At 42.3% G+C, this 27,150-nt stretch overlaps 1 protein-coding gene across 8 annotated transcripts in view; it reads right to left on the reverse strand.

Moving 5' to 3' along the window:
* Window positions 1–7,273, reverse strand: part of smarca2 (SWI/SNF related BAF chromatin remodeling complex subunit ATPase 2) — a 55,010-nt gene extending 47,737 nt beyond the window's left edge. For 4 of the 8 annotated variants that reach the window (XM_028968229.1, XM_028968228.1, XM_028968225.1 and 1 more), the window contains exons 1-7: window positions 7,076–7,273; window positions 5,487–5,721; window positions 5,293–5,404; window positions 4,707–5,039; window positions 3,071–3,157; window positions 2,597–2,846; window positions 715–841 (exon numbers count right to left, since the gene is read on the reverse strand). In XM_028968229.1, coding sequence (XP_028824062.1) covers window positions 715–841; window positions 2,597–2,846; window positions 3,071–3,157; window positions 4,707–5,039; window positions 5,293–5,404; window positions 5,487–5,714 — 1,137 coding nt within the window. In that variant the 5' untranslated portion in view covers window positions 5,715–5,721; window positions 7,076–7,273. The remainder of the gene's footprint in view (window positions 1–714; window positions 842–2,596; window positions 2,847–3,070; window positions 3,158–4,706; window positions 5,040–5,292; window positions 5,405–5,486; window positions 5,722–7,075) is intronic. The other 4 variants (XM_028968226.1, XM_028968231.1, XM_028968230.1 and 1 more) reach the window with 4 other exon arrangements.
* Window positions 7,274–27,150: the final 19,877 nt, after the last annotated feature.

A 27,150-nucleotide genomic window follows, 5' to 3' on the forward strand; every position in this document is an offset into this window, starting at 1 on the left:
CCAATATGGTGAAGGCTACCGAACTTAATGATTGGGTCAGACTACAATGCTTTGGTCATCGCTTGCATCTGGCCATCGGTGAGTATTGAATGTTTGTATTTGCAATGATAAAAAAATATATTGTTTTTATATAATATAATTACATATTATATTGTAATTATAATATTGCAGTGTTTTAACACCCTGTATGTCCTTGTTTTGTTTTCTTCTTAACTCTTCAGAAAATGCTGTTAAAGGTGATGAGCGCATAAAAAGTTAGTGGGACATTTCTCCCACACCTGGAAGGGGAAAATGGCACTGAAAAAAGCACAGAAAGCACAGCACAACCTCCCGGAGAACTCCCTCATCACAGAATGCCCTACAAGGTGGGGTTCGAGGCAGAGAATGATTCAGAGCGTTCTAGAGCAGAGCAGAGGGTTCATATTGTGTTGGCAGGTCTATGGTAACAGCAAACAAAAAATCAGAAGATCTGCTGAGGGTCATTCATATTTTCCCAATATCGTGCAGCCCTACTTAGAATTAACATTTGAAAGTGTTTATCATATAAAAGGAATAATGTGCATTTTATGCTTTATGTAGTTTGGTGTAAGTAGTCCATTATGCAATGTTTGATCACATGGATTAAAGGGTTTTGAACCTATGACTTATGGTCTTCTGGTTCACAGACAAGTGTGTTACCCACTAGGCTAATACCACCAGCAAGATCAAGCTTACCTGCCGCTGGAAGTTTAGCAGTCTCAAAGCCTTCAGCTCCACCGTGGCTTTGGTCCTCAGGTCAGGGGGCAGAGATCCCGGAAGGTTCTCCAGTTCCTGGATACGGTGGGCAATACGAGCCTGGAGCCTGTTGAAAGCAGACAACGTAGGTGAGAATACAGATGGTTTGTCATTAGGAAAATGTCCTTCTGCATATATATTTATCTATGACAACCATCAGAGGACAGTGGGCAGTGGTGGATTAGTGGGTAAGGAAGCAGAATCGTAATCAGAAGGTTTCAAATCCTGAACCTCCAAAGTGCCACTGAGTAAAGTACCGTCCCTACACGATGCTCCCTTGGTGCCTTTCATGGCTGCCCACTGCTCACCAAGGGTGATGGTTAAATGCAGAAGACTCATTTTGTCATGTGCTGCGCTGTTTTACAATGACACTTTTTTAACAAGGACCAACTCATTGGCTCAGACACATTTGGCATGAACCAAAATGGACACCCTCAAAAATGATATGTCTAATGATTGTGAGATGGGAAATTCCAGGTCCACAGCATTTTATGATTTATCTTTAAAGAAGAAAGCTTGTATCTTTATCAAGCTGCAGCCTCCCCAAGAAAACAAGAGGTGTCACCAGGGTGCAAAAAGGCCAGCAAATAGCCTGAGGAGCCATGACAGGAAGGTCTTGCATCTGTTTGGACAGGCAGAAACATCAATTGGTCTGATTGGTCTGTGTTGGATGTCAAGTATGGAGGAGTTTCTCTTGCTGCGGTCTCTTCTTTTCCTCTTCCATCGGGGGTTCTCCCCCAGCTTCTGGGGCTTTCTCTCTTCCCCCCTGTTTCTCCAGCTACCCTCTCTGAAGCTTGGCTCCTTGCTTTGTCTTTCTTCCTCTATCTTTTTTCTCTTATTTTGGCTTTTTCTGTTATATTGGTACCATTTTTACATGTAACTGCAATAGTAATCATTTTCGTAACTTCTATTGCATGTCCAGGTAACATCAGATGAGTTTAAATACTGTGTCTTTTACACGCTCAAGTCAAGCTCTGAGGGTGCTTATACATAAGTCCATTTGCTTTAGTCTGAATCAGTTGTTGAGTTTGTAACATTCTATCATTTTCCTCTTGGTTTGGTTTCCTTTCACACAGGAAAAATTCCAAGCAAACCAAATGAGTCACTTTAAATCACGCGAGAACTTTCTCTCTGCTGATTGGTCAGATATATTGCCGCGAGAACAACAAAAGGAAATAAAGGAAGCAGATCTGCTGTTGTGGACTGTATTTGTGAAAAAAATTGGAGGGACATGATGGGAGTAAATGTGTGCGTGTTGGCTGTTGCCCTTTCAATATTATATCACTTGAATTTAGGACTTTATGCAAGACACACATTTCGAAATGTAGCGCTGTTACGTCTTGAAAACATCTGCTGATGCACTGGATTCACCGAAGCACACAGTGAAATTTTCCTTGGTGCGTAGCGTTTCGTCTGGTGTGAACACCATAAGCTCACTAAAAGCCTGTAGGTGTGAGATCAGCGTAAATCAAAAGAACTAGCTGCTGGCGGCATGCTTCTCCTGGGACTAAAAGCTGTCGGGGGCACCCACCTATCAAATCTAGCACACACAACCAATAATTATCAGCACCGCTCACGGTGAAATGGAGACACCAGTCAACCGCTAATGATCCCCGGCAGCAGGCATCATGGCAGGGAATGCATTTTAATAAGCTGGGAGTGAGACACACAGCAGCATGGACACGGGCAGCTTGGAAGACCACATCACAGGTCAAATCAGCATTCGATTTTAGGTTCCCAAAGTAGTTTGGTTTTGTTGCCTTTGTTAACTTTATACCTTGTGTCATCTCTCCATTCTTGGAGTCACAAGGTTCTACCCTACCTGTATTCCCTCTCCTGCAGGATCTCAACCGGGTCCAGCCCCTGTGGCTTCTGGATGGGAGTAATGCGGTTCTGTTTCTGTTGAAGTTGGATAAGGAGTGACGGTTGGCCTGGGAGTTGCTGGGACCCCATGGGGGGGCCAGCCATTTGCTGTGGTGCAGGTGGCACTGTGGGTGAAACTGGGGAAGGTCGGCCACTGGGGGTGGGGACCAAAAGCTTCTGTGGAGCACTAGGAGTCTCTGCACTCTGGCCTGGAGCAGAAAGCACACAGAGGTCAGAGGTTAGACAGCATGTACTGGTGAAGACAGTGGCTAGTAGGGTCTTTCTTACAGTTTACCACTTTCAGCTTGACTTTACCAGCTTCAAATGAAGAACTTAAAAGATTAAAATGTGAAGACTGTAGATCATATCTGTCTCCAAGCTCCCACTGATTGATACACTGATCACAATCACTCACATAAATGTTTGTTCTCACCATCTGGCCATGACTTTGGCCCAGAGGTTGAAGGGTGTCCTTGCATAGCTGGGGCTTGACATGTCCCAGAGGTGGGCATTGATATACCTACAAAGCACCACAGATGAGTCAGTAGGGCTTAAAAAGGTCCATTGGCAGCTGCTAGTCTTTCAAACAGGACAAGCTCAATTCCCTGACTCTCTACTTTCAGGGTTCTTATACATTTTTACAAAAAAACTACCATGACTTTTCAATGACTCAGAGGCAAATGTTCATGATCATATGTTGTCTGAAATGGTCCCAATGAGCACAATGGCCTCCAGTATCCTTTGAGGTGGAAGAAGTTTAAAACCAGGAACTGGGAGAAAAAGCTGACTAGTCAGGATAGAGGGAAAGATGACTGCAGCAATGTACAGAGACATTCTGGATGAAAACCGTCTCCTGAGCGCTCTTGAACTCAGACTGGGGCGATGGTTCATCTTTCAGCAGGACAACGACCCAAAGCATACATCCAAAATATTAAACGGTTTCACGACAACTCTGTGAATGTCCTTGAGTGGCCCAGTGAGAGCCCAGACTTGAATTTGATTGAACATCTCTGGAGAGCTTAAAATGGCTGTGCACCAATGATTCCCATCCAACCTGATGGAGCTTGAGAGGTGCTGCAAAGAGGATAGGTGTGGCAAGCGTGTTGCATCATATTCAAAGAGACTTATTCAAAAAGACTTGAGTCTGTAACTGCTGCCAAGGGTGCAGCGCAAGTACTGAGCAAAGGCTGTGAATACTTGTGATTTCTCAGTTTTTTATTTTTAATGAATTTGCCAAAACCTCAGGTAAACCTTTCTTCATTATGAGGTGTTGTGTGTAGAATTCTGAGGCAAAAATGAATTTGATCCATTCTGGAATGATGCGCTATGAATACTTTTCGGATGCACTATACTTCAATCAGATTTCAATGACTTTTTCATGACTTTATATGTTTATTTCTTATTCCCAAACTCAAGGTCAGAAAAATTCTCTTCTCCAGGTTTTTACCAACCATAGGAACCCTGCTACTTACATCAAGTCCCCTGAATGCCAACTCCTGATGGCTGAGCAAGGAAGTCAAATCAATTACATGTTCTTCGCACTTTCCATGCCTTTTGCATAACCCACGTCTGACCAAACATATCCCATTCCCTGAGATGGTGTCATCAAGAGGCATGGCCAACAATACATTTTCATGATTGCAGCACTTCCAGTCAACCAGTTCACCGTGACATACCAGGAGAGCTGACCAGACCTGTTATTTTTTCCCTGATATTTGCACCAAATCAGTCTTGGACATTGGTCTGAACTGCTGTTTACTTAAGAGCCTCTCCTTGTGAGAAAGAATGGCTACTTTAATGATATGAACGAACTAACTTTACAATGCTGAAACAAGGAGCAAAGCAGTCCAGTGTCCTGGCCCGCTTACTGCTCCATGCACGCCTGGAAGTGCCATTTTTGATGCATATAACTGCAATAAATAACTGTATTTAATTCTGCAGTGATAAGAACTTCTGTGCCGTGCCATAGAGGTCAGTACAGGTTTTGCTCCCAGACTACATCAGCAATAGTCTGTTTTTCCTTCTATTTGCTATCAATTATTTATCTTACATTGTTACTTGTTTATCACCTGTAGTCCGGTTGCAGGGACTGGTATTTACTGGTTGTTGTTGCATTGTGGGAAGGCTCCTCTTTCCCTGCACAGCCAGTTGCAGATTCTCAGGTAGAGGCTGACCGCGCCCCAAAATCTTATAGGCCAGTATCTGAGCTCTCAACTGCTGCAGCTGCATTGGGCTAAAAGATGAAGGGCCACGGCTCAGCTGACCCATGACCTGAGGCTCCATGGTCATTATAGAGCCTGACTGGGCAGTGGCCATCTGTGGAGGTGTGGGGCCCCCTCCTGAAAGGGGGCTGGATGCGTGTTCAGGGACAGCCATTGGTGAAGGATGAGGAGACATATATCCTGCACAGGACAGAGAGGACAAGGGGTTATTTCCACTGTCTGTGGAAATGATTATTTCCTGCAACTCTAATTAATTTAATCATTCCAAAGCACAATGAAAATTCTGGTGGGGTAAGTAGTCATAACAAAAACTACAGAACTGTGGATACATCTCATTAATGATTAATCTGAATTATTTCATTGTAGTTATTCGTGTCATATGAATGAATTAAGCAATACTGAATTTCATGGAATATTAAATTGATTAAATTACCCTGGCTATGCTGGTCCATGGGACTCTGAGGAGGACCCATACCACCATGAAGAGACCTCATCCCAACATTCTTCATTGGGCCGAAATGAATCTCATCCCCCGCCTCCAGTGGCTAGAAGCAGACCGGAAACAAGAACACATCAAAAATGGTAAAAATAGGAGAATGTTTTGGCAATTGCCAATGGACCCCTTACTTTATGCATTTGATGCATGCCCTCCTGCTGATAATCTACATGTCCATGCACCTGTATGCTGTGGGGGCCACTTGGAGGTCCAGGACTTGGTCCCATCATATTATGCATAGAGCCAGGAGAAGGCCCTGAGCCAGGGCTGGGCCCTAAGATGGGCCCAGGCGATAGGCCAGGGCCCGGTGATGGTCCAAGGCTGGACATGGCACCGGATGGGTCTGTAGGGGTAGACATCTATGTGCTGCAATAAGCAGACTCAAATTAACGATAATTTCACACATCATTCTATGTACAGATTGCTGTATGTTAATATACAGGATCAGAATATAATGTTTTGTTCTACTAAGCAATAAAAAAAAAAAAAAAAAAAAAGCTTGTAAACTGAAAAAAAAAAGTAATGACCAATGCCATTATAAAAGGCAAAATGAATAATATCATGACATAAATTACATTTAAATAAATAAATGAATTTCAATGACATAATGATGAATATCATGAAGTGTGCAGATGCTGTTGTCAGAGGACCCCATGTGTAAGTGGAATCTATTTATAGTTATTAAGCGGAAGTTATTCAGATGCCCCTAGTTAATGCTACGCTTCAATTACTAAACATATTTGAAATACTGATCAATGGCCTTAAAGGGTATTTCAATTACTATGGTAATAATGTTCACAACTGATAAGATAAGTAAGAGTGATATGAGTATTTCCTATCGGGTTGTTGTGGAAACTTGTGGTGAACATTAGTAACCACAAATTCTCTGATGAAACTGTAGTTTGTTTCAATGTACATGTTGAAGATCTTTCAGCTACACATGAAGCCAGTTAGAATTGCGCCTCACCAAACCACGCATGTGTTTGAAAAAAGTTAGAGCTTGTTACAGCCACTTCTTTTTTAATGTCTGCTTGAGACGTGATGGGATCAGAAAGCACCACTCCTTAAAATTATGCCCGAGCACATTACAAAAAGTTTCAATGTAGCATAAAAATAATAGATTTTTACATTCTTATTCCATTTATTTGAATTAACATTCCACATGACAAGCAAATAAAGGCCCCTCGCAAACATTCCATCTAATATGAAAAAGCTCAGAATGAGCTTTATTAGCGGTTCTATGTATTTAATTGAATAGTAGTTCCCTACTTTGTATTTCTATATTTACAGTTTACTGTGATATTGTCGTGATTCAGGGCGCCCTCTAACTTGAAAACTTTTTTAATCCGCGTTCCGCCATGTCTTTCCTCTCAGAACCGAGCCCGATCAGCCCCGCGGCCTCGTCTCTGAGCGCCTCGGCCTGGATCTGGAGTTCCAGGTCCCTGTTCGCCCCTCCTGCTGCTGACAGACGCGCCATTGCTGTCTGTCGAAATGTGGAACAAGTTCAGCGGACATTTTGAGCTCCGAATAAAGTCACCGCGACGCGCGGCGTGACGGGTCCCCGGCGAAGGGCTTCACGGCGTGGTTTAGAACCGCCGCGGCTCCGGTAGTTTTTATCATTATCCGGCCTGGTAACGCATGTAAACTGCTCGCTAATGCTAATAAGCTAACTCTGTAACAGGTAGAGAACATTAAATAACAGCTACACCATGACACCTACCTGAAACGTATAAAGCGTCTTAAACGCAAATGTTGAAATAATGTTTACCTCGTGCTTGACAAAAATCGATATATATATAGATATACAGATATATCTATATATACATACATGAAATTCAAAAACAGAACATAATTTCAGCTGCAAAAATATGACCGCTGTCTTTAGTTGAACCCCGCCCCCTGTGATCCGCTGACATGTTCAACTTTGTGTTTGTTTGTGTTACCTTTGCTGATTGGTGAAACGGAGAGGCGGTGCTCTTCACCGCAACGTGATTGGTTCACAAATACGTCGATTGAAAAGAGCGTCCAATGGGTGGGACGCGCAGACCCGCTGAGGAACATCGAATACTCGAAGTGGCAGATCTGAGCTCGGGAATCCATCATTAAACGCGATAGAGGTTTTAGCTTCAATGGTGGATGAAAATAAAAGCATCTGCGTCGCTGCTCTGGCCGTGAGTGGCCGCTCGGGGGCGCAGTCGGTCCATTCTTGTACGTGCCCCGAGCACGCAAGGGCGACTGCAGAAGCAGGTCATGTTCTCATGGAGGTTGCAGAAAAGCAGGACTTAAAGAGGCAAATGTCAACACATCCGTTACATTTGCATCCGCTAATATAAACACATTTGTTTATTTCACACAAAGCTTCCACAAGCCATGGATATGAATTCATAAGCTGTCTACATGGACCTGTTATTATTGTAGATCATTTGCATTAGTGAGCACACACTACAGTGTAGTGATTTTATCATTTTTAAACCAAATTTAGATTTCATAATATTTTAATATTTCAGGGTTGATCTTATGTGGTGAATAATGAATAAGCAAAACCAATATAATGAGCACAGTGCTAATAATCAGGACCCATTATCTATTCCCACCTCTTTCGATGACGACATATGGGGGCTGTTAAGATAAGATGTTTTTTTATTAGTCCCACAAGTGGGAAATTTACAGTAAAATTATGCCAGAGCTCATTGCAAAAAGTGTGGATTTTAAATACATTGTTGAAATGACTGATTCAGTGCAGGTGATGGGATTCACTTCCCATCACGACACACACAACAGGAGTATTTCAAGTTGAACAGCAGACTCCACTGGGGTCATGTGACCTGGCCTTGCCTGAAGTTGCATTATTTGACTAGGACAGGAGACATAAACAAAGCACTTGGTACTGCTTCTGTCCCCACTTTCCTGCTTTGACGATTCTTATTCTTCTCATAAAGGATGTGCTGCAGGTTCCTGAATGTAAATAAAACCAAATAAAAAAACCTAATTGACCTGAATGGTTGAAACCACCACCTCAAATTTATTTACCAGGAAAGGCCACATCAGGGTTGATTTGTTAGTGAAAACGCCAGTGGTTTTGGTTGGCGTTCCCCTTAAGCCCTGCGGCTTTTTACCACCGTAAAAGCAATGAAGGTCAGCAAAGAAATTAATTCATTAAAGGAATTATAATATATATTGGTGTATTTCATTTAAATGAAGTAATTTTTATTATTTAATCAAATCTGTGTCTTACTCATTTTAATGCTTTGATTTGGTTATTGTAGCTTTACATTAAAATCAGTCACAACTTTGAGACACAGCGAGGCGTTTGTTTGCACAGCAGCGGCTGCTTTATTGAATTAACACCCGACAGCGTCCAGCTTTGGCTAATGTCTGTATTCCAGGTGTGAGTCAACAAATGGCATGTTATATTTAACTTTACATGTGACATCTGCTGCAGCACTTTATTTGCTTTACATCTGAAGTGCGGTTGCAGTGCTGCAAGTTCCAGGTGGATAATCCTCCTTATTAAGTCTTTCACATTTAAATGCACCTCATTGTGGCTTTTGGAAGGTATTTCAGTCCCATTTACTGAATGCCCTTCGGCATGAATCCACTGGACTAAATTTGTATAACTAGTCTAGCCTGTTGACCATATCCACCATCGTTTTAGTTTCTGGATGTGGAGAGTGCTCTGGTCATATGACTCATTTTAAAAAGTCAGTCAGCACATTTCTCAGTTGAGAAACTAAAGACACAAAGTCACCAGTTGTGTGCCTCCACAGTGTTTATTTGGGCGTCTCATTGCAATAAAGATCCCCTAAATGTCCCCTGTGGCCAATCGGCTGCCGCTGTCTCTTTAATCTGTTCATTATTGATCTCAGCTCTTCATGAACTTCTCTTGAAAAGCCAGTGAGATTTACGGGCAGGTGTGAACCCCCCCATCACTTGACCCCTCATTTCGCTGTGCTGGTGCTCAATTTGCAAACAGCGGCTTCAACTGGCCTCCTGGGACCAACATGTGAGTGAGCGCAGTGGCTGAAATCTTTTTCCAAGATGGTGCTGGATTCCTGAGGGGTCATGTTGGACTCTGATGGAGGGGAAGTGCTGTCAGTCAGGGTATCTTTGTAGTTGCCTTTTCTGCAGGTGATCTCTACCATGTCTGTTCATGATTGCAACCTGCCTAAGCATTTGCTGCACATGGATCCATTCATGAAATGAACAATTAGATGTTTTAATGTGTTCCGTCATCCCTTTAGGGTATAATGGCTGCTGGCCAGAAGATGATATTTTCTGCTGAAATGACTTAATTTAAAATTTTGTAGTTTTGTGGTTTGGAGAAAAACATTTGTAAAAATTTTGTAAAAAAGTACCACATTCAGATCTGTCCTGGTTTTTGGACAGGTTTTGTTCTAAGCAGTTACTGATCACTTGCCAGATGTACCTTGCTTTCATACTCAGAATCATGGGCTGGGATTATCCAGGAATTCTGGTGGAGCTTCTGCTCCAATCTGCAGTAATATATTTTCCATCCTTCTGTACATAGTGATCTATCAAAACACCCCACCCTAACCCACGAAAAAGTGAATCCTCGCTGTTCTGGACCATGCGCAAAGGCTTCTAATATTTCAAATTAAGATCTTCTCTGGGCTGAACACAGTTGCATGTGTTAACACATTGTCACAGTTGTTCTTATTGGTGTATTTAACCTGCAGATGTAATCAGCTGACTTCGCATGAGGCTGTCTGCAGACGGCGTATCTATTCGACTTCTATGCGGGGAAAGCGTTTTTATGGAGAGAGCCATTGGTGTGACAGCCCTTCACAGCCAGTCGTGGTAAAAGGTGACAGCTGGATTCAATGAAACATGTGTTCTGCTCCCCCAGATGTGAAAGAGAATAAAACATTTCTGGCACATAAGGTAATCAAACTCTCCCCTGGATAAAGTCTGGACAGGCTGCAGATCTGAGCTCCACTGAGCTTACAGAACTCAATAAAACCGCCATGATCTACACTTCTCCTGATTAACACCATGAGAATTGTAAAGAGGAGAGCTGGTGACCAGGGTATGTTGTGCACCTTCAGGACACTCCTCACTGTCGTGAGAAACAGAGCGATTACATGGAGGGACCATTATTGGCCAAAACCAGTTGAGGGTTGTCCAAGGAATGTCCCTCACAGAAGGGTTGTGTGTTCTGTTGATTGAAGAGAAGAGAGCAGCAGAAATCTGCTCATTACTCATGCGAGGAAATCCAGTGTGTGTTAACATCTCTGAAACAGAGTTGAAAAAGCTCGATACACTGTTTGTTTTTCAAATGAGCTGAAACAACAGTAATTTTTTTTTTATTTAACAAAGATTATCAATATGCTACATGGGCCAAATTTTTTTTTACAGTTTATGACAACGATTTAAACAAATTATGGATTTTATATTACACCACTAATTTCCAGCATGTTCCTGTGGATCAGTACGAGTTTTAGAAGCAGTTTTGGTCGGCACTGATGAAGACTTTTCTCTGCTGTGGGGCTTGTGTGATCTTCTGCCAGCAGCATGGAGGACAGCCAGTCAGGATAAACTGCTGAAAATGTCTCCCTCTAGATCCGTAAAAGCCACAGGGTTGAGTGTTTATGGAGCTGGTGGATTGAGGATTTGATCATGTTGGGGTGGGTCAAAATAGTTACACGCTAAAACATTGAATAAATCCTGTAATTCTTAATAAGCAGTGAGAGTAAAAATTGAAGTGAGATTTCAGAGAGTTTCCGAGGACAGTGCAGGTTGCCAGAATGCTGCCATTAATCTTCCTCCTGTCACTCCCATTGCAAGTTTATGTCCTTCCCTCCTAAACAGGCTATTACAGGCTGGCGGCATGTGTGGACCCTGCTAATGTTTTCACTTTCAGTGGCATTGAAAGGCATCTGCTTGGTGCTACGCTCTTCACATTTTTCTCACCCCTGAATCTGTCAAACTCCAGTGTTTTCTGTTTTCCCACCCCATCTCTTTCACTTTAGAAATAATGTTTCACATTTCTTTTATGTCTTCTTTTTACTATAAAGCAAGTTTGCTTTCATGCTGTATGCATGAAGGTGAAAGTGAAGGCACCTTTGCACTTGTAACACTGAATTCTTGAAGGAAATGCATGAAATAACACAACAAAACTTCTGGGCTTTCCCCAGAGCCCTCATTTTGGCTTGAGCCCACCTGTCTCCAACCACAAAGCGCCAGTTCACTCAGAGTTCAGCTTCACCACCAGACCATCGGTGCTCGGATCCAGAGGTCCCATCCTGCTTTGCACTGAAAACACGTCCTTTCCACATTGACAGACGCGTTAATGACCCGCTGAAAGTATTGATGAGCTAGCTCCGCACAAACTGTTCTTTTTCACTCAAGCAATACCGTATCCCTTCCTCTGAAAGAAAATTAATATCAATCTGGTACTTACTAATTACTGGCTGTTTCAGAAGCTGCTGCAGCAGTGATGGTAAAGGTTGGCAGTAGCTCACAAAGTCACAGGTTCAAACCTGACTTAATACCATTGTGTCCCTGAGCAAGACACTTACAGAGTGTCTCCAGGGGGGATGTGTGTCCCTGTAACTATTGTCTGATAAATACCAGAAATGTGTAAAACCGCTCCATTAAATGAGGTTTAAATAGTAAGAAACATAAAGTGAGTATTAGCACAGCCCTCAATGGCTCCCCCAGACTCCCTTGAATCCTGAAGGATGTGCCTGTGACTAATGTTGGTATTTAGCAAGAAATCATCTCTGGTTTCAGCAGCCTTTAATGCAGTTAAGTAGGATGCAGATCAGCTGGCCAGTGATGAATGGAGAGAAAGGTGCCGGGCGGGGCTACACCAACCACTGTCTGTCTGTATGGCCATGTGTTGCTTTTTAAAACTGCGTTTGTGTTACTGCTTGAAAAGTGATCTTTTCTCAATCTTTTCTCAAGTCCATATGACTTTGACAAGACAGACAAAGGAAGATGCCTGTTACAATTTATTCACAGGGGTTTTACACATGGAGAAAGCACGGAGAGAAATGTAGATGATTTAAAGAGCATTTAAGTAACTTTGCATGTCCGCTGTGGTTTACACTGATGATCAGATAAGAGCAAACCCTCTCTTCTCTGACTGCAGTCAGGAGCTTTGGATGAATATATGGGAAGAGTGGTGCGGAGGAAGCATCCTGATGTATTTATATATTCAACATGGCCACAGTTTGGTGGTAAACGGAGATTTTGTATAAAAAGAAAGCTGAAAAGCTGCTGTGTAAACAAGCATGGCCTGTATTTTTAAAAAATCTTTTTGAGAAGAAAATGCTCAAAAACAAGAAAAATTAGTGAAAATGTTCTTTTTTAAGCAGTGAGGTCAGATTGCTGACGGGAAAAATCTCAGGACTGCTGACCGTGTTACCACATGTCAGACAAGCTACACCTTGCTTCAATTTCCAATTTGTGCTTTCATTTGCTATCTCAGGCCATCAAAAGCCAGTGAAGCAGAGAAAGGAAAAGCAGCAGCTCTCAACATGACTGCATAAAGTAAACAGCCGGTGACATCTGCACTCAATCAAACGCATGAACCCCATGCAAAACCTCTTCATTTGGTGTCACTTTAAAAGCTATGCAAATCAATTACTAACTGATACATGTTTGCCTGAGGAGGACAGATGACAATGGCAGGGGGTGAATGGCCAGAGTATTCCTCGGGAAATATGACAGGTCATGCATTCCCACTGAGGATTTGTGGGTTGAAGTCGAGGTGTTGAATGGGGTCTTCTTCTTCTTGCACTATTTTCTTTCAGTGTCCATCGCACAATTCCAATAAATGTTTGAGTGACAGAGACCACAAACAGCACACACTGCACTCTGCCGTCACTTCTATGGTCAATAGCTAAAGGCAATAGCTAATATGCATATTAATGTCTAATCAGGAAGTGAAAGGAGAAAAGACATTTAGTATCATGTATCTTTAGTTACAGCAGGTGTCTTTATCAGTTCAATGTTATTCCCGACACTTATGTCCATTCCAGTTTTTTCCAGTTCATCTGCAGGACAGGGTGTGTCAGGCTAGGTTTGCTCTGTCACTTGACTGTTTGGTATTATTATAGGGAAAAGCCCCTGAACATTTTTATCTGACTGCTTTTGACTCAATCATGGAGCATGTCAGAGACTTTCTCCATGCAGGTACTGCCCGCTCCCATCTGGAAAAGTTACCTACTGTGTTGTTTATGAAAATATGCATTCTGGGGGAGTTCTAGGAGAGATATCTGTGAGTCCGTTGTTCACGCCATTATTAACACTATGGTGGCTCTCTGAAGATCTGCAGTTCAGGTCAACAGCACTGGCTCCTGATGAATGTCAACAATGTTAGTTAAACTGAAGCAGAACTTTCTGTCACAAGAGACCCAGATGCCAGGTTCCACTACCAATACCTTCTTCTCATGTGCTTGAGTCGCTGGCAAATGACAGAGAATTCGTATAATAAGATGAAAGGTGATATTATAATACATTAAATGGATGCAGTTGTTAAGGGAAGGTCCTCAAACCAGATCCATGCAGGGCCTGACATCCTTTGAAAGACTGAAGAGGAGTGAGGAAACACATGGTCCGTCTGCTTCTGAGCTCAGGTATGAGGTACCCTGCTGTGTGACTGATACTTTGGTATTTCTGGGCTTTATTCATCTTTTGGCCTATTTGCAAAAAACATTCTTCAAAACTCTGTAGTATTCAGTGTGGAAACATGAACACTTCTACTTTTTGATTGGCTGAAAATGCAGCTAGACAAAGGGAAGACTTGACATGACAGCATCAACAAATACGATAAGGTAAAATGAGTATAGAGCTGAAGTCTGCTGATTGCGTCATCCACATCATAATCCTGCATGAAAAGCTATTAAATGCATGTATATTACAATATTCACCGTGCATAATGTGCATTTTGCAGATGCTTTCATCCAAACAACAGACAAAACTGTATTTTAACTTTAATAATTAACTTAATAATTAATTAAAAAACTTAGTTGGACTTAGATTAACTTAGTTGGCCTACAGTGAAGCACGTTGCCTTTTGTATTTTGAGTTGGGTGAACATTTTTATTACTGTACAAGATCTGCCAATAAAGCTGAAAATAGGGGAAACATCAATGGTCAACAGTGGCCATCCAGTGTGGTCCATGCCCCAGGTCATCAACAAACATGCTGAGCCCCCACCAAATGAATACTGGTTCCCTGATCAACACATTAATTCCAGAACTGCTGATCAAGAGACTGAAGAAGACAAGATGGAGAAGGCATTTTAGAAAACAAATCTCTTGTTTTTCATGAACTGGAACCCTGTTGGGTTGTTCTACAGATGTGCTGATCAGTAACTGCTCTGACCTGAACCTTTGACAGATGTTGGCCGCTGCCTCCTGACCAATAGGGGTGGGGTCACATAACACACTTCTACACATTTTAGACGTGAGAAGTGTTAGGTGGGAGACTGGCAGCAAAAAATTTAAGTGGAACGTTGAACAGGAGGGTGGAAGGCATGCCCCAGGGACCCATCAATCTCAGCCTGCAGCTCTCTGAACTTCTTTTTAGTATCAGGTGCATCATCTTGAGAACACATCTGATGATCCAAGTGGAATTAATCTGAAAATCCCACATTGAAGCCAGGTGTCCCAGTTTCTGAATGACCATACTGAGAAGAACTATGACAGTTTGCATGTCTGTGGGCTGGAATGCTGAGGGATTGAGTGCCAGTTATCTTTTTAGCTGGACAGAGCTACTTTTTAAATTGCAACTGTCAACACATTTTATCTTCACTCTGCCAACGGAGCAGAATCTTCTACATTTTACATTTCCACACATTTCACTCAAATGTGTGGAAAGTTTTACACAAAATTTTACACTTACATCTACAGATTATACACACAGACTATGTATGTTTTCCAGTATGGGCAATTTACTAACCTTCTATAAGTGAAACTGCAGTACAGATGGCTCAAATGAAGATTTATTTGCACTTCTGAACCTTTAGCTATCAGCATATGGGCTTTTGTCTTACCCAGAACCATGTGTTTTGACTTGGTTACAGTGTGAGATACTTGTTAACTGTGGTATGCGCTGTTACATTTGTTCAGAGTCATCCAAGTTTGTCTGATGTTTGGCAAGGGGGCCAGTGAATTAAGACAGAAGTTGAACTCAAAGTTGACCCTAACACAAGACCCTGGTCCATAACAAAAAATAAACGCATTTCTGGAAAAAAATAGGATACAATTGATCGGTTTATGTAAAATATACATAAAAATATGAATTGATCAGTTCAATTCTATTTCTGAACAGCAAAAGTCAAGGATTTTTTTCAGGACTATGACATCCATTGACCAAAGAAACTCATCAAGCCCATTCATCTGCTCCAGGGGGCGTGGATTACACCAACACTCCATAAATCATACTGGATAACAGGAGGAACATTTGTCACAGAAAACTCTCTTTTTGCATGTCTGGATGTGGACTGGGCTCCTGAAGCTCTCGACCTTCTCAGACCCACTGGTGGAGGGGCTGAACTCCACTGCCATACAAACAGGTAAAAATGAAAGGCATAGAGACATGTCCTTATGTTTTCTTAATTCTTAGCGGCCACAACACAAAGACAGGCGTAGAAAATGTTTGAAAGGGAGGGAGGGAATGAGGAAAAAAGTGAAAGTGTAAAATGAAACCCAACACAAACTGAATATCCCAGCGGAAGAAAGCGCTCAGAACGTTGGCAGGGAGCTTCTAGGCGTCCATCATTAGCCTGACAGTTTTAAAATGAATGCAGCTGTCTTCTGAGCAGTTGAGACAAAACATAACATTAATACCTGAGGCCTGATAGATTGTTGAAACTTTTATGGTACAATCGGTGGTTAAGTCATGTGTTTCTGCTGCTGTGTGTCTTTCAGGTCAAATATGTCTGAATAGAAGTAAGAGGAGGGTGTATGTCACTCTCGTCCATTGGTCACTTAACCAGGCCGTGACCTGCTGCCCTCCAGATGAACACCCAACCTGTCATGCATTCTCTTCCTCCAGCCAACCACCTGAGAGTTCCTGCACTGCCTTTACATCCATCGATTAGTGGCCAAATGAAAATATTAACAGGACAATTTATTCCCAGAAAGCATTTTTCAGCTCATCCTCAGAGCCCTCCCTCTCTCATGTAGGAAACACAGGCAACTCGCTCAGCTAATGGCAGCTTTAGGAAGTTAAGCCCACTGGTGCCAATTCCCATGAAATCTGTCGATATTCCTTTCATTTGCACTCCATCTGCAATTAGTCGTGGTCAGCTTGATCAAAGCAGCTGTCGGGCACTTGCATGAGAACCAGTGTTGCTCTCAATGACATCCACAAACCAGAATGAAATATGAAATATCAAGTTTCCACGGATGCATGAACTTGTAAAAATCTTTGAAAGAAAAGGCGAATTTTCACACTGGGTAATGTGAAACATTTGGTGCAGTCTGTTGGCCTCTGAAGGGGAAAATGGGAGCTGAAAATCCACCTGGCAGTAAAACAGAAGCAAGCAAATGTTAAAGCAACAGTGTCTGATTTAGATGTCATTATCATTGTCAGAGAAAGAAACGCGTGCATCTCTTGGAGGAGATCAGGCTTGTGATGTGGAGGGTGACGAGTCTGGTAAAATGCTTTCACTTCAGTATGCAGCACTAATGCAGTGTTGGGTTACCTCTCTTCTGTCTGCTCCATCATCTGCAAATGGCAAATGAAGGCGGACATATGGAGGGTGGGGGAGGTTTCTAAACCTGAATTCAGCAGCAGACCCCATAGAGCGCAACAGGTGCAGCTGGTAAATAAGCCCCCACCTCGAGAAAACAGCGCACAACCCCGCAGGCCTGAGAAAGCAAACAAAGGAATGGCGGCCATGAGCAAAGGTGACGTTAAACTAGAGTATTAGAAGCCCCTTTATCACTTTAACAAGCCAGTGGGTCGGGGGAGTGGAAGGTTGTTATCTTTCCCCAATCTTCTCCATGCCACACTGCAGGTCAGTGTACAACATGAAGCCATTAATGAAGTTCGGTTTAACTGCACTTACTCAAATGCCAGGGGTTTAAGATCTGTACACTTCTGGGGTCGCTTGGAAAGCCCCCCTCTAATTGCTGCTTATTAACTGCACTGGCCACTGACACAGTCCACAAAAAATCACTCAGAATGTTGGAACTGTAGTACAATGCAGCTATGAATTGATAACAAATGTTTGGATGTAAGAGAATACATTTAATATTGATGTATTTTAATCAAGGCGATGACTTTTTGGACAGGTAGTGTAGATGGGAGCAGTATGACACCTTGGTTAGAAATGAGTCCCTCAGCCATCTTCACTGAGACAAAAAAGTAACTTCTTAACCATCTATATGAGAATCAAATGATAATTAGGCAGTGTGATGTGAAAGCACAACATTGAGACCATTTATGAGATGCAGATTTTTAATTCTCACAGTATTGATGTTCCTCTGTTTACAGAATTAGAACATGTGCCAGGCATTAGAAACACCGTTTCCACCGTGTAGTTAAAATGCCATTTGGGCAGGAAGAGGCAGGACTTATGCTCTCAGGGTCACATTTTAGACTTATTTTACTAGGACCACCACCACCACTAATGACTTCATCTTACCTCCACCTCACAGACCAAGAACTATTCCATCCAACAACACTTGTCAGCGAGCTTTGATTATTGCACCACTTAACCTAAACCCTGAATTATTTTGGCAAAATAAATTGGAATCCATTCAGAAAACAGTCCTTTTCACACTTTCATCATGATGAGTGACCCACAGATTGGCTTTAACATTGGCCGCTTTCATGTGTGGACGAGGTGTGTGTGGTATGGATGAATGTATAATAAAATGTCTTCGTCATCACATACGGACACACAACTGTAAATCTTGACATTGTCATGGTGAATATTGTTATTCATGTAGAAAATAGATTCATAGAACCTGCAGACCTGCTGATGAGGGCAGAGGGAACAATCACATTTCTGCCACACACGTTCTCACTGACAGGGCGTGCCGTCAGCGTTCCAAACCGGCCATGGCTGAGCCGGTTTTCCTAATGGGAATCTGAACGCATAGGTGATTGACAAGGACCCATCTAATGTGACACATGCTTGTTTATTGTCCAAACAGAGCTAACATTTTCCACCCTGTCCTGCTGGACCTGTCTGCAGGGCGAGGGATAAAAGTAGCCAGTTCATGGAAACTCCCAGCTGGGTGCCAAGGAAGGCCAATAGGGGCCCTTATCAGCATTTGTTGTTTTCTGCAAACACAACTCTGTGTCCTCAAACACATTTTGCACAGTTCACTGTAGGCTGTGAGAAGCTGGATGTACTTACATCCACAGGGTGGAGTGTGGAGCCACAGCACCCAATTAGAGAGAAGCTGTGCAATGCATTGAAGTGCTGGAACAGAGACAGGCAGGGAAGGTCAAGAGGTCCTTTCCCCAGTGCACCTTTCTTTCTGTTACACAATGACAACAAAGTGCATTCATCTACAAAGCAAAAACAGGAAACGTTTGGCCTGAAATGTTTCTTAAAATGCATTTATGTTTGAAGCCATCAACCTGGTGTATTGAACAAGTTAAATTAAACTGAATTCTAAACTGTATTACTACTTGAATAGATCATTGGTTTACTCCTATTGTTAATAAATGTTCAGCACATCACCACACAATTAAATTTGGAGGAGCAAAACTGCTCCTCACAAGTCAGTGTTAAATTTACACTGTATGGTGTTTATATAATCCACACCAAAGACGATGTTAAATTTAACACTTCACAGTGTAAAGTCTGTAAAACTGACACATTTCAGTGTTAAATCACAGTGACTCCGCCCCTCCACACATAACAAATCCGAGAACCCAGATGAGGAGTAAGAGTCGCTCCTGATTTACCCACTGTCATGAAAAAGACAGATTTTTTATGAGGTGATATCTTGATAAGACTTGCTTGTAGAGCATAAGGTACATATTCTAGTGGTGAGCTGAATAAACTTTTTAATTAATGAAAAACCACCAGGTCTTCGTTATATGCCTATATTGTTTATATTGGTATACTGTCTCAATACGGACAATTTGAACCTATATGAGGAGCAGGATTTACTCTGTTTAACCCACCATCATGTAAAAGACTCAGACCAACATGGACCTCACTGGCTGTTTTAAGTGGTAATGCTTGTTTATCAGTTTAATTCTTGTGACCTGAACTAGTAACACAATACAGCGTTGCAGTGTTAATTTAACACTGGCCATTTTGCTGTGCATGTGAATAGAGACCTGAATGCTCTTCATTCTCTGGTCTTATGGCACCTGTGTGTGATGTACAGCTTCACTTCATTTCCTCAATTCATTTCTCAAACCTGGAGGCACTTGTATGTCTTGGGTTTTGCCTCATAAAGTGTTGAGATTTTTGATGCTGATGTAGGCTGACGGGCTGCCAGCACTCATGCTCTTCATTGTCGGATTTTAGCGGTGTGACCCTTCACTGGTCTCACGATGCCTCGATATCGATGCATCACGATGCAGCCCATCATTTTTTTACTTAGTCACATGATGTTAAGGTTACAAAAGTTAAGGTCTCATTCACCTGTGTGGACGCTTAAATTTACTACAATGAGCAGAACAACGATCTGTGTTCAGTCTGCACTCCCCTGACACCGCAAACGGCAGAAAAATATGGGATCTGATTTGAAACAAATCTTTCCTAATATAAAAAACCAAATGCGACGTTGAAATGTAAAAACAGAGGCTGGAATTTTGACAACATATGTTTTTGCTTACATCTCACTTTTTCACTTTCAGTTCCGCTTCTTGTACAGTTTTTGGCACAATTTGCACTTGAGGGCGGGGCTTCACCTCATTGGCCAGCACGTATTTGAGTGACAGCTCAAGGCAAATGAAGAGCAAGATATAATCAAAAACGTATGTTGTCAAAATTCCAACCTCTTATTTACATTTCAAAGTCATAATTCATTTGATATTAGGAAAGTTTTCTTTTAAAATTTGTGTTTCTTCTCACTGTAGAAAATCTAAAGCCGCTTTCAGGCCGACCGCGCCACGGGGTTCAGGGCTCAGCACAAAAAGTATGCCTGTTCCGGTAAGATGATAATGTCGTGTTGTGATAATGTTGATCTTCATTTCCACTTGTGTGTTTCGAGGTGGTAGAAAGAAAACCCGCCTGCTTTGATTCTATTGGTTGCGTGAAAATCAAGTCTCAGAGCAGCGGTGAAAGTTCAGAGTTCAACAGATGACCACAGTGTGATAAGAAGGCCGTCAGGTGTTGCATCACACAGCATGAAACTCCTACCTGAAGCGGCGCTGTACTCCGACCAGGCTGCCACAGTCACTACTAGCACTACTTTTTATTCCAGAAAAATCCCCAACCAACGTCATTATGATGTAATCAATTATGTTCTGCACACCATCGATGTAATATGGTCCAGGTATTTATCGGGATGCATTGATTATATGATTCATTTAAACACCCCATATAGATTTTATTTTGAAAGTGTCATTTGTTCCCAAACTGACATTATATATTATGGATGGGGAATCTGCGGAATTTCTGCAAGGCAACAGAAATTCCAAAATCCTGTTTGCTTTGTTGATTGTTACATTTAAGATATCATGTGGCTACTGGCTCTGCTCCTGTGAAGCATTAGCCTGAGTAACCAAAGCTTGTAAAATACTTTTGGAAATACTACAGACAAAGAACATTGGAGAAGATGAGGATTCCACATGGCTATCCTAGGAGATGATAAACAAAGGGATAAGGTGATACACTTTACATGATATATTGAGCACATGTGGCACCGTGGAGGTTGGAGAGGTGGGGGAACTTGGTACTGATTTATTCTAAGCCTTTAAGGCTGGAATATCTAAGAACAAGTCCAGTTCAGAAGATCACATCACCCAACATCCTCTTTCTTCTCTGTGATATGAGAGCGGACAGAAAGGAGGAGATGGCTTGTTAAAACTGGCGGTGGACACAAAGAGGTCATCCCTGGACAGTTAAGTACAGTGCAGAACCTCTGAGGGCTGAAACTGCAGGTACAGGGATCTGTTAACGGTTCTGCTGCATTCTTGTATCACTCAAACAATGTGAAAGCAGCAGCATCAATCTTGACCAGGTTGGATTGTATGGCCACACCTCTCCCACACTATAAAGCTACTTGGGGTGTTTAGTGGGGTCTGGTCTGCAGAGTCCGTCTTCATGCCGAGACCCTGCACATAAAATTTTATGGAAAGTGTTTATATGAGGTCATGGCCATGCGCCGCTTTGTGTTTTGAATCATGGTTTTACTGTACAGTAAAATGAAGTTTTGTTCCCAGGATGTATGGACTGTTAGAAAAGATGGTGTCTCTGCTCACTTACTCCCTGTCCTGGTGACAAAAGCAGGTCTGGCCAGTAACATTTGGTCACAGGAAGCACACTGACCATGCTGGGAGGGTCACTTGATGGCTTATCAATCAGCAGCCCATCAGGGGTGTTGCGCAACAAACAGACAAACTCAGCCTGAAATTCCGGTGGAAATGACGTTTAGGCACTGCGGGATACTGAGTGATCTCCTGCCTTGACACTGATTCATGATCACTTGTATTCCTTTGTCTGTCATTTCCAATCTTTCCACTTGACCCCACCCACTTTTCAGCAAGACTATGCAACCTTCAGCATGCTGGGTGATGTACTTTTTTTCTGTTACTGGAAGGTGCCCTTCCGCATGGAAAATGCAAATCAGCCTCTTGGAATTCTTTCATCAACCCATTTTACCTCCATACACTCTACACGCTGTAATACAATACATCAAATAGGCTTGGAGATGTCAGGGATGAGGAGCGTTTGGGTTTGAAGAACAGAAGAAAATTCCTGAGTGAACTGACCTCATTTCATACAGTCATTACATACAAGTTGCTCCTAAAATCTTGCTGTGCAACCTGGTTCTCACCTGAACTGCAGAATCAGCGCTTTAGGGCGTGGGTGGGTAGGGGATGACAGGAATGAATGAGGAATGGCGTGGTGAGAAGCTCTGTTCTTAATTGTACAAGTCACCAGGCTGATGCTGGGATGTCCTGGCAGCTGATTGGACAGTCAGGACGCCCTCTGAGCTCATCAGGGTGTCCCTGGAAAGTGTGTGTGCCAGAGGCAGTAGGGGTTGGGCTCATCTCCTGGAACACCTCCCTCTTGACATGTTGCTCCAAGACACAGCTGCTAGTGTTAAAGTTCGCACCGAAGAATGAAAGACTCGTGAAAGGCTGGCCGTAAATATTGCCTCCTTCCGGGACCCGGGGAGGAAGAAACGCATCTTTTTGATACTTATTGCAGATGCAGAGAATTTCATTTTGATAAGGCAGAGCAGAGTTTATATTCCTTCAGATCAGGGGAGGAGGGTGGTTCTCATCCCCTGTGATGTATTTATTTAGTGTGTGTGTGTGTGTGCGTGCATTATCCCAGACCATCAAAGGAAAGGAATGTCCCTCTGCTGGAACAGGAACGAATGGCTTTGCCTTCTGTGTTTGCCGTTCTGGATGGAATTTGTAACGGTGGGAATGACATGCTAAAGCCCCTGCAGGTCGGCTATGAAGGTTTTTTTGGAAGGCGGCAGGATCTGATTGGCTCAGTCCAGCTAATTTGTCATCTCCGCTGAAACGTGGGCAAAAATGTTTGAACAAGGTGCTGCACAGAAGTCAGAGATGACTGTTCGATGCAGGACCCCAGTTCAGCTGTGGGGTGGGCAAAGTCATGTGAAATGGATATCATGTCATGTGACGTCCATTATGACTTCAGTGACGAGAACTGGAATAAATAGAAACAAACCAGGTTTTCATAAAGCCCTCCACTGCACGACAAGCAGACATGTTGCTGCACGATCTCACTTGCGTGTCCAGAACTTCACAGAAGAGAGCATCATTAAGGAGAGGGTGATAAAAGCTGGAAAAGGCCGTTGGGTCTGGATGAAAGAGTTGAGTTGCTCCATTCACCACTGATCGGTGATTGCATCACTACTCATTCAGAGGGGTCACGTTTGTTTCAGGCTTCATCGAGCTTGGTTCTTTACAGCCTGCACAGCTCACAAAGCTATTATGTACTCTTTGTTTTTCTCATCAGTTAGTCTGTTCATAAGATGTCAGCAGCTTTGTCATCCTCCGTGGTCCCATATTTTTCTGAGCTTCCTTCAAACAACACGAGTACAATGTAGACCCTGTTAAATTGCATCATTAAAAGAGTTTGCACAGCCTGCAAGCATGGTCACTAAAGGTACATGTCTGGAAGCGGATACTCAGCAGTAATCATAAAGGAATGTCAAAAACCAGCCTTGGAAGAAGTCATCAGCATGGCACTCCAAGAGCAGAAATTTTTTTATTATTTCCTTTGAAAAATTGATTCCAATTTATAAGGGGGTTCTGCAAGGGTGTCGTATACAATTTCCCCCCTTAATCCTAAATCTTTCAGGCAGAAGCTTTTAAAACTTCAAATGCACCCAATATCCACTTACACATGTCATGGAATACCGTCTGCAGCACTTGGCGGCCCAAAGCAGGAGTTTCCAGCAGGAAAGCATCGGCACATTGCTGTAAAAGCAGCACATGTGCTCTGGCTTTTCCATCACCTCTGCCGACAGCTCCATCTCATCACCACTCATCCTCCAGGGCTCAAAATCATTCAATCACACTGAAAAACACATACATGTATGTGTGTGTTTATGTATATGTATATATCATCTTTCTAGTTGTATGCAATGCTGGATGCTGCTCCATGGCAACATAAACAGAAATCAAAGGCATGCATGATAAACCTTGTTTTGTCCCATTCTTTATGATGAAGACATGAAAATGATGAAAGAGGTTAGTGTGAGCAGAGAGCAGTAAATGCCAGGTCAAATTGCCAGTAAAGAGGAGAAAACATGACAAAATGAACATTTTTAGGAGAGCACCATGCATGCTGCTGAATCTCTTGCTGTAGCCCGATGTCGCTCTGGCTGTTAAAATGACCCAAATCGTGCCATTCACCTGCAGCCATACATTTGCTCCACTGTGTTAAAACTATGCCCATTTGAGGACCTGGCACATTGAAGGTGTCAACACCTGGCTGGAGATGAGCAAAAAATATTCCCATTTGCTTCCCCAAAACTGGTCTATTGGGAGAGGTCAGCCACTGGGCAGGGTGAGTAAATCTTGTTGTTTGTACCGTTTTCTTGGGTGAGCAGCTGAGGAACACATGTTGGACCCCCTGTTGCTTTTGAGGGTCGTTTGATAAATTTTGTATGTGGCACCGATCTTACAAGGCACATAAGCACAAAAACATATTTTCTGGCACAAAAACATGTATCTATATTCATCCCCAGAGGAGAATTCATCTGGAACACTGGATAAAAGAACCCAGCAAGTGTTACTCATACAGTCTAGTACACCCTCAGTTAAAAATAATGCAGCAGGAGGTGCAAATATTTTAGGCCCCAATGTTTCATTTAAGGCATTTGGCTTTTTTTTTTTAATTATTATTAATTTTATGAAATATGAAATATAAAAGGCTTATTTTACCAATCTTATATAATTGTTTGTAAAAAACTAAGTTCATTCTAACTGTTTAAAAACAAAAGTACAGTAAACGTTGAATTTACTAAAGAATCAGACAGTATAAAAATACAACAAATAAAAAAATAGCTAAGATCCTAAAAGCAGATTGAAAATGAATTACCAATAATAAAAAAAATGTAAATGAAAAAAAAAAAAAAATCAGGTTCTTACTATTAATGTCACTTTAACATTGGAATAATTGTAAAACCTGCTAAGCTGGTTAAGTATTGACTTTTTAGAAATTTTTGTAATATTAAGTCATATTTAAAGGTCTCAGGTACCATTCCCACTCCGTGACCGCTACACTGGCTGGCAGTGCTGGACAGGTGGTGGGTTCTCGTAGTCAGACGGGGTATGGATTAGTTTAGTAACAGCATTTTCTGTGTCCTTTTCGATTCAAGTGAGGCCCCTAAATCTCAGATACCAGCATTTAGTCTTCCTTCATGTCAGAGGGGGAATTCGACACACTTCACAAATCATGCCGTTTACTGGGGAATTATATTTAAGAGATACAAGAATGCACCTGAACATTAAGATATTTTATATTCAGCCTGAGCTGAACATTATCACGAGTTGCTACATGGATGGATGGATTATAAATATAGATTCATTCCAGATACTGTTTGTGTACCAACAACTAACAGAATTACTAATCAATATTATCAGTCAAATTTATTTAAATTACAGAAATCAAACGCCTCAAAGTAGCAACACTGTAGTAAACTAACAGGAAGAACAACCACCCAAGAAGCTGGAAAAGTTGGAGGAACGTAAGGCGACCGGGTGCGAAGCATTTCCAAGTTTGCTCAGCTTCACGCCCATGTAGTTGGCATAGAGGTGAAGTTGATAGAACTTCAAAATGCTTCGCAGCCGGTTGCCTTACGTTTTTTACAGTGTGGGTTGTTGCGGTTAAGGACCACAGAACAGGCTTGAGACCGTGAAATCGGAGACAGGGAGAACTTTAAACCTGTTTCTTCAGTAATCGTTGTACTGGCAACAATCGCTGTTTATGCAGAAACAAGGAGAAAAGCAGACATGATGTTGACATTGTAAACATGAAGTGTCATATTAGCAGCCAAGGACTTTCCTCTCCAGCATCTCCCTCACTGCTCTTCTGATCACATTATCTCATTATTCTCCACTCTTGTGAGGGTGATGGCTCGTAATGAATATTCTGCAGGGCCACAGCCACAGAAATTCTGCGCTAACTGGACCACTGGAACTAGAATTGTAGGAACCTGAGTGACTGAAGGATTGGATGAATAAACAAGAAAACGTCTTCTATCTTCTGATGAATTTCCATATCATTTACCTGTTATTTAGCAAAGCAAATTCCTTCCCATGCACCAGTGGTGGGAGTAGTTAGTTCTGTGCTCTGATTGATGGCGAATCAAATGAGGATCAGATGTCTGAATTCCATCACATGGATCAGAAAGTGCTGCCTGCATCTACTGAGAAGTCAAAATGAAGCGAAGTTTCTGGTGGGGTCGGGTGCTGGGGATAGCTTGTTGATTCAGACGGGCCTTCCTTGACTTTAGTTCCTGAACCATTTACACACATTTGCATCAAATTTAACAATTTGCTTATTTACCTGCATGTCTTGTGAATGTTGCAAACCCAGCAGAAGGCAGCGAGCTGCATGAGAACCCAACACTCTCTGTACTCTGCAACCCAGCTTCACACACCCAGCTCCTAACAGCACAAAGGCCCAGCAACTCAAATGGGTGTGTGTGTGTGTGTATGTGTGTGGAGTGCACCCACATCAGTCATCTTGATCATCAAGGTAATTAAGTGCTCCACACGTTTCTGACAGTGTTACCCTTGCGGATTTCGGGGACTGGGCTTCATGGCTACTGCAGGATGCTGGTGCAGGAAATAAATATGGACTCACTCAGCGGTTCATGCTCTCTGAGCGTAAATGCAAAATACAACATGTGCCTTCATTCTCCATGTCCAAATAGCTCCTCTGTGTGTGAGGATGTGTATATTTTACACACCTTTACATTTGGTGAATATCATCTGTGTGAAAGGACTAAAATGTGAATATTTATATAATCAGGTCCCATTATTGGGGTTAATGTGTTAACCTGGAATAGAATCTCTTACTACAACCAGGCCAAAATTCCTACAGAGCGGCTCTACGCACTTCTCATATGTTGTGTGATTAAAGAAACTGCATAATATATAAAAAAGAATGTGTTTACACATGCTGAA

The sequence above is a fragment of the Denticeps clupeoides genome, unplaced genomic scaffold, assembly GCF_900700375.1.
Source record: "Denticeps clupeoides unplaced genomic scaffold, fDenClu1.1, whole genome shotgun sequence".
In the NCBI taxonomy this organism is placed as follows: Eukaryota; Metazoa; Chordata; class Actinopteri; order Clupeiformes; family Denticipitidae; genus Denticeps; species Denticeps clupeoides.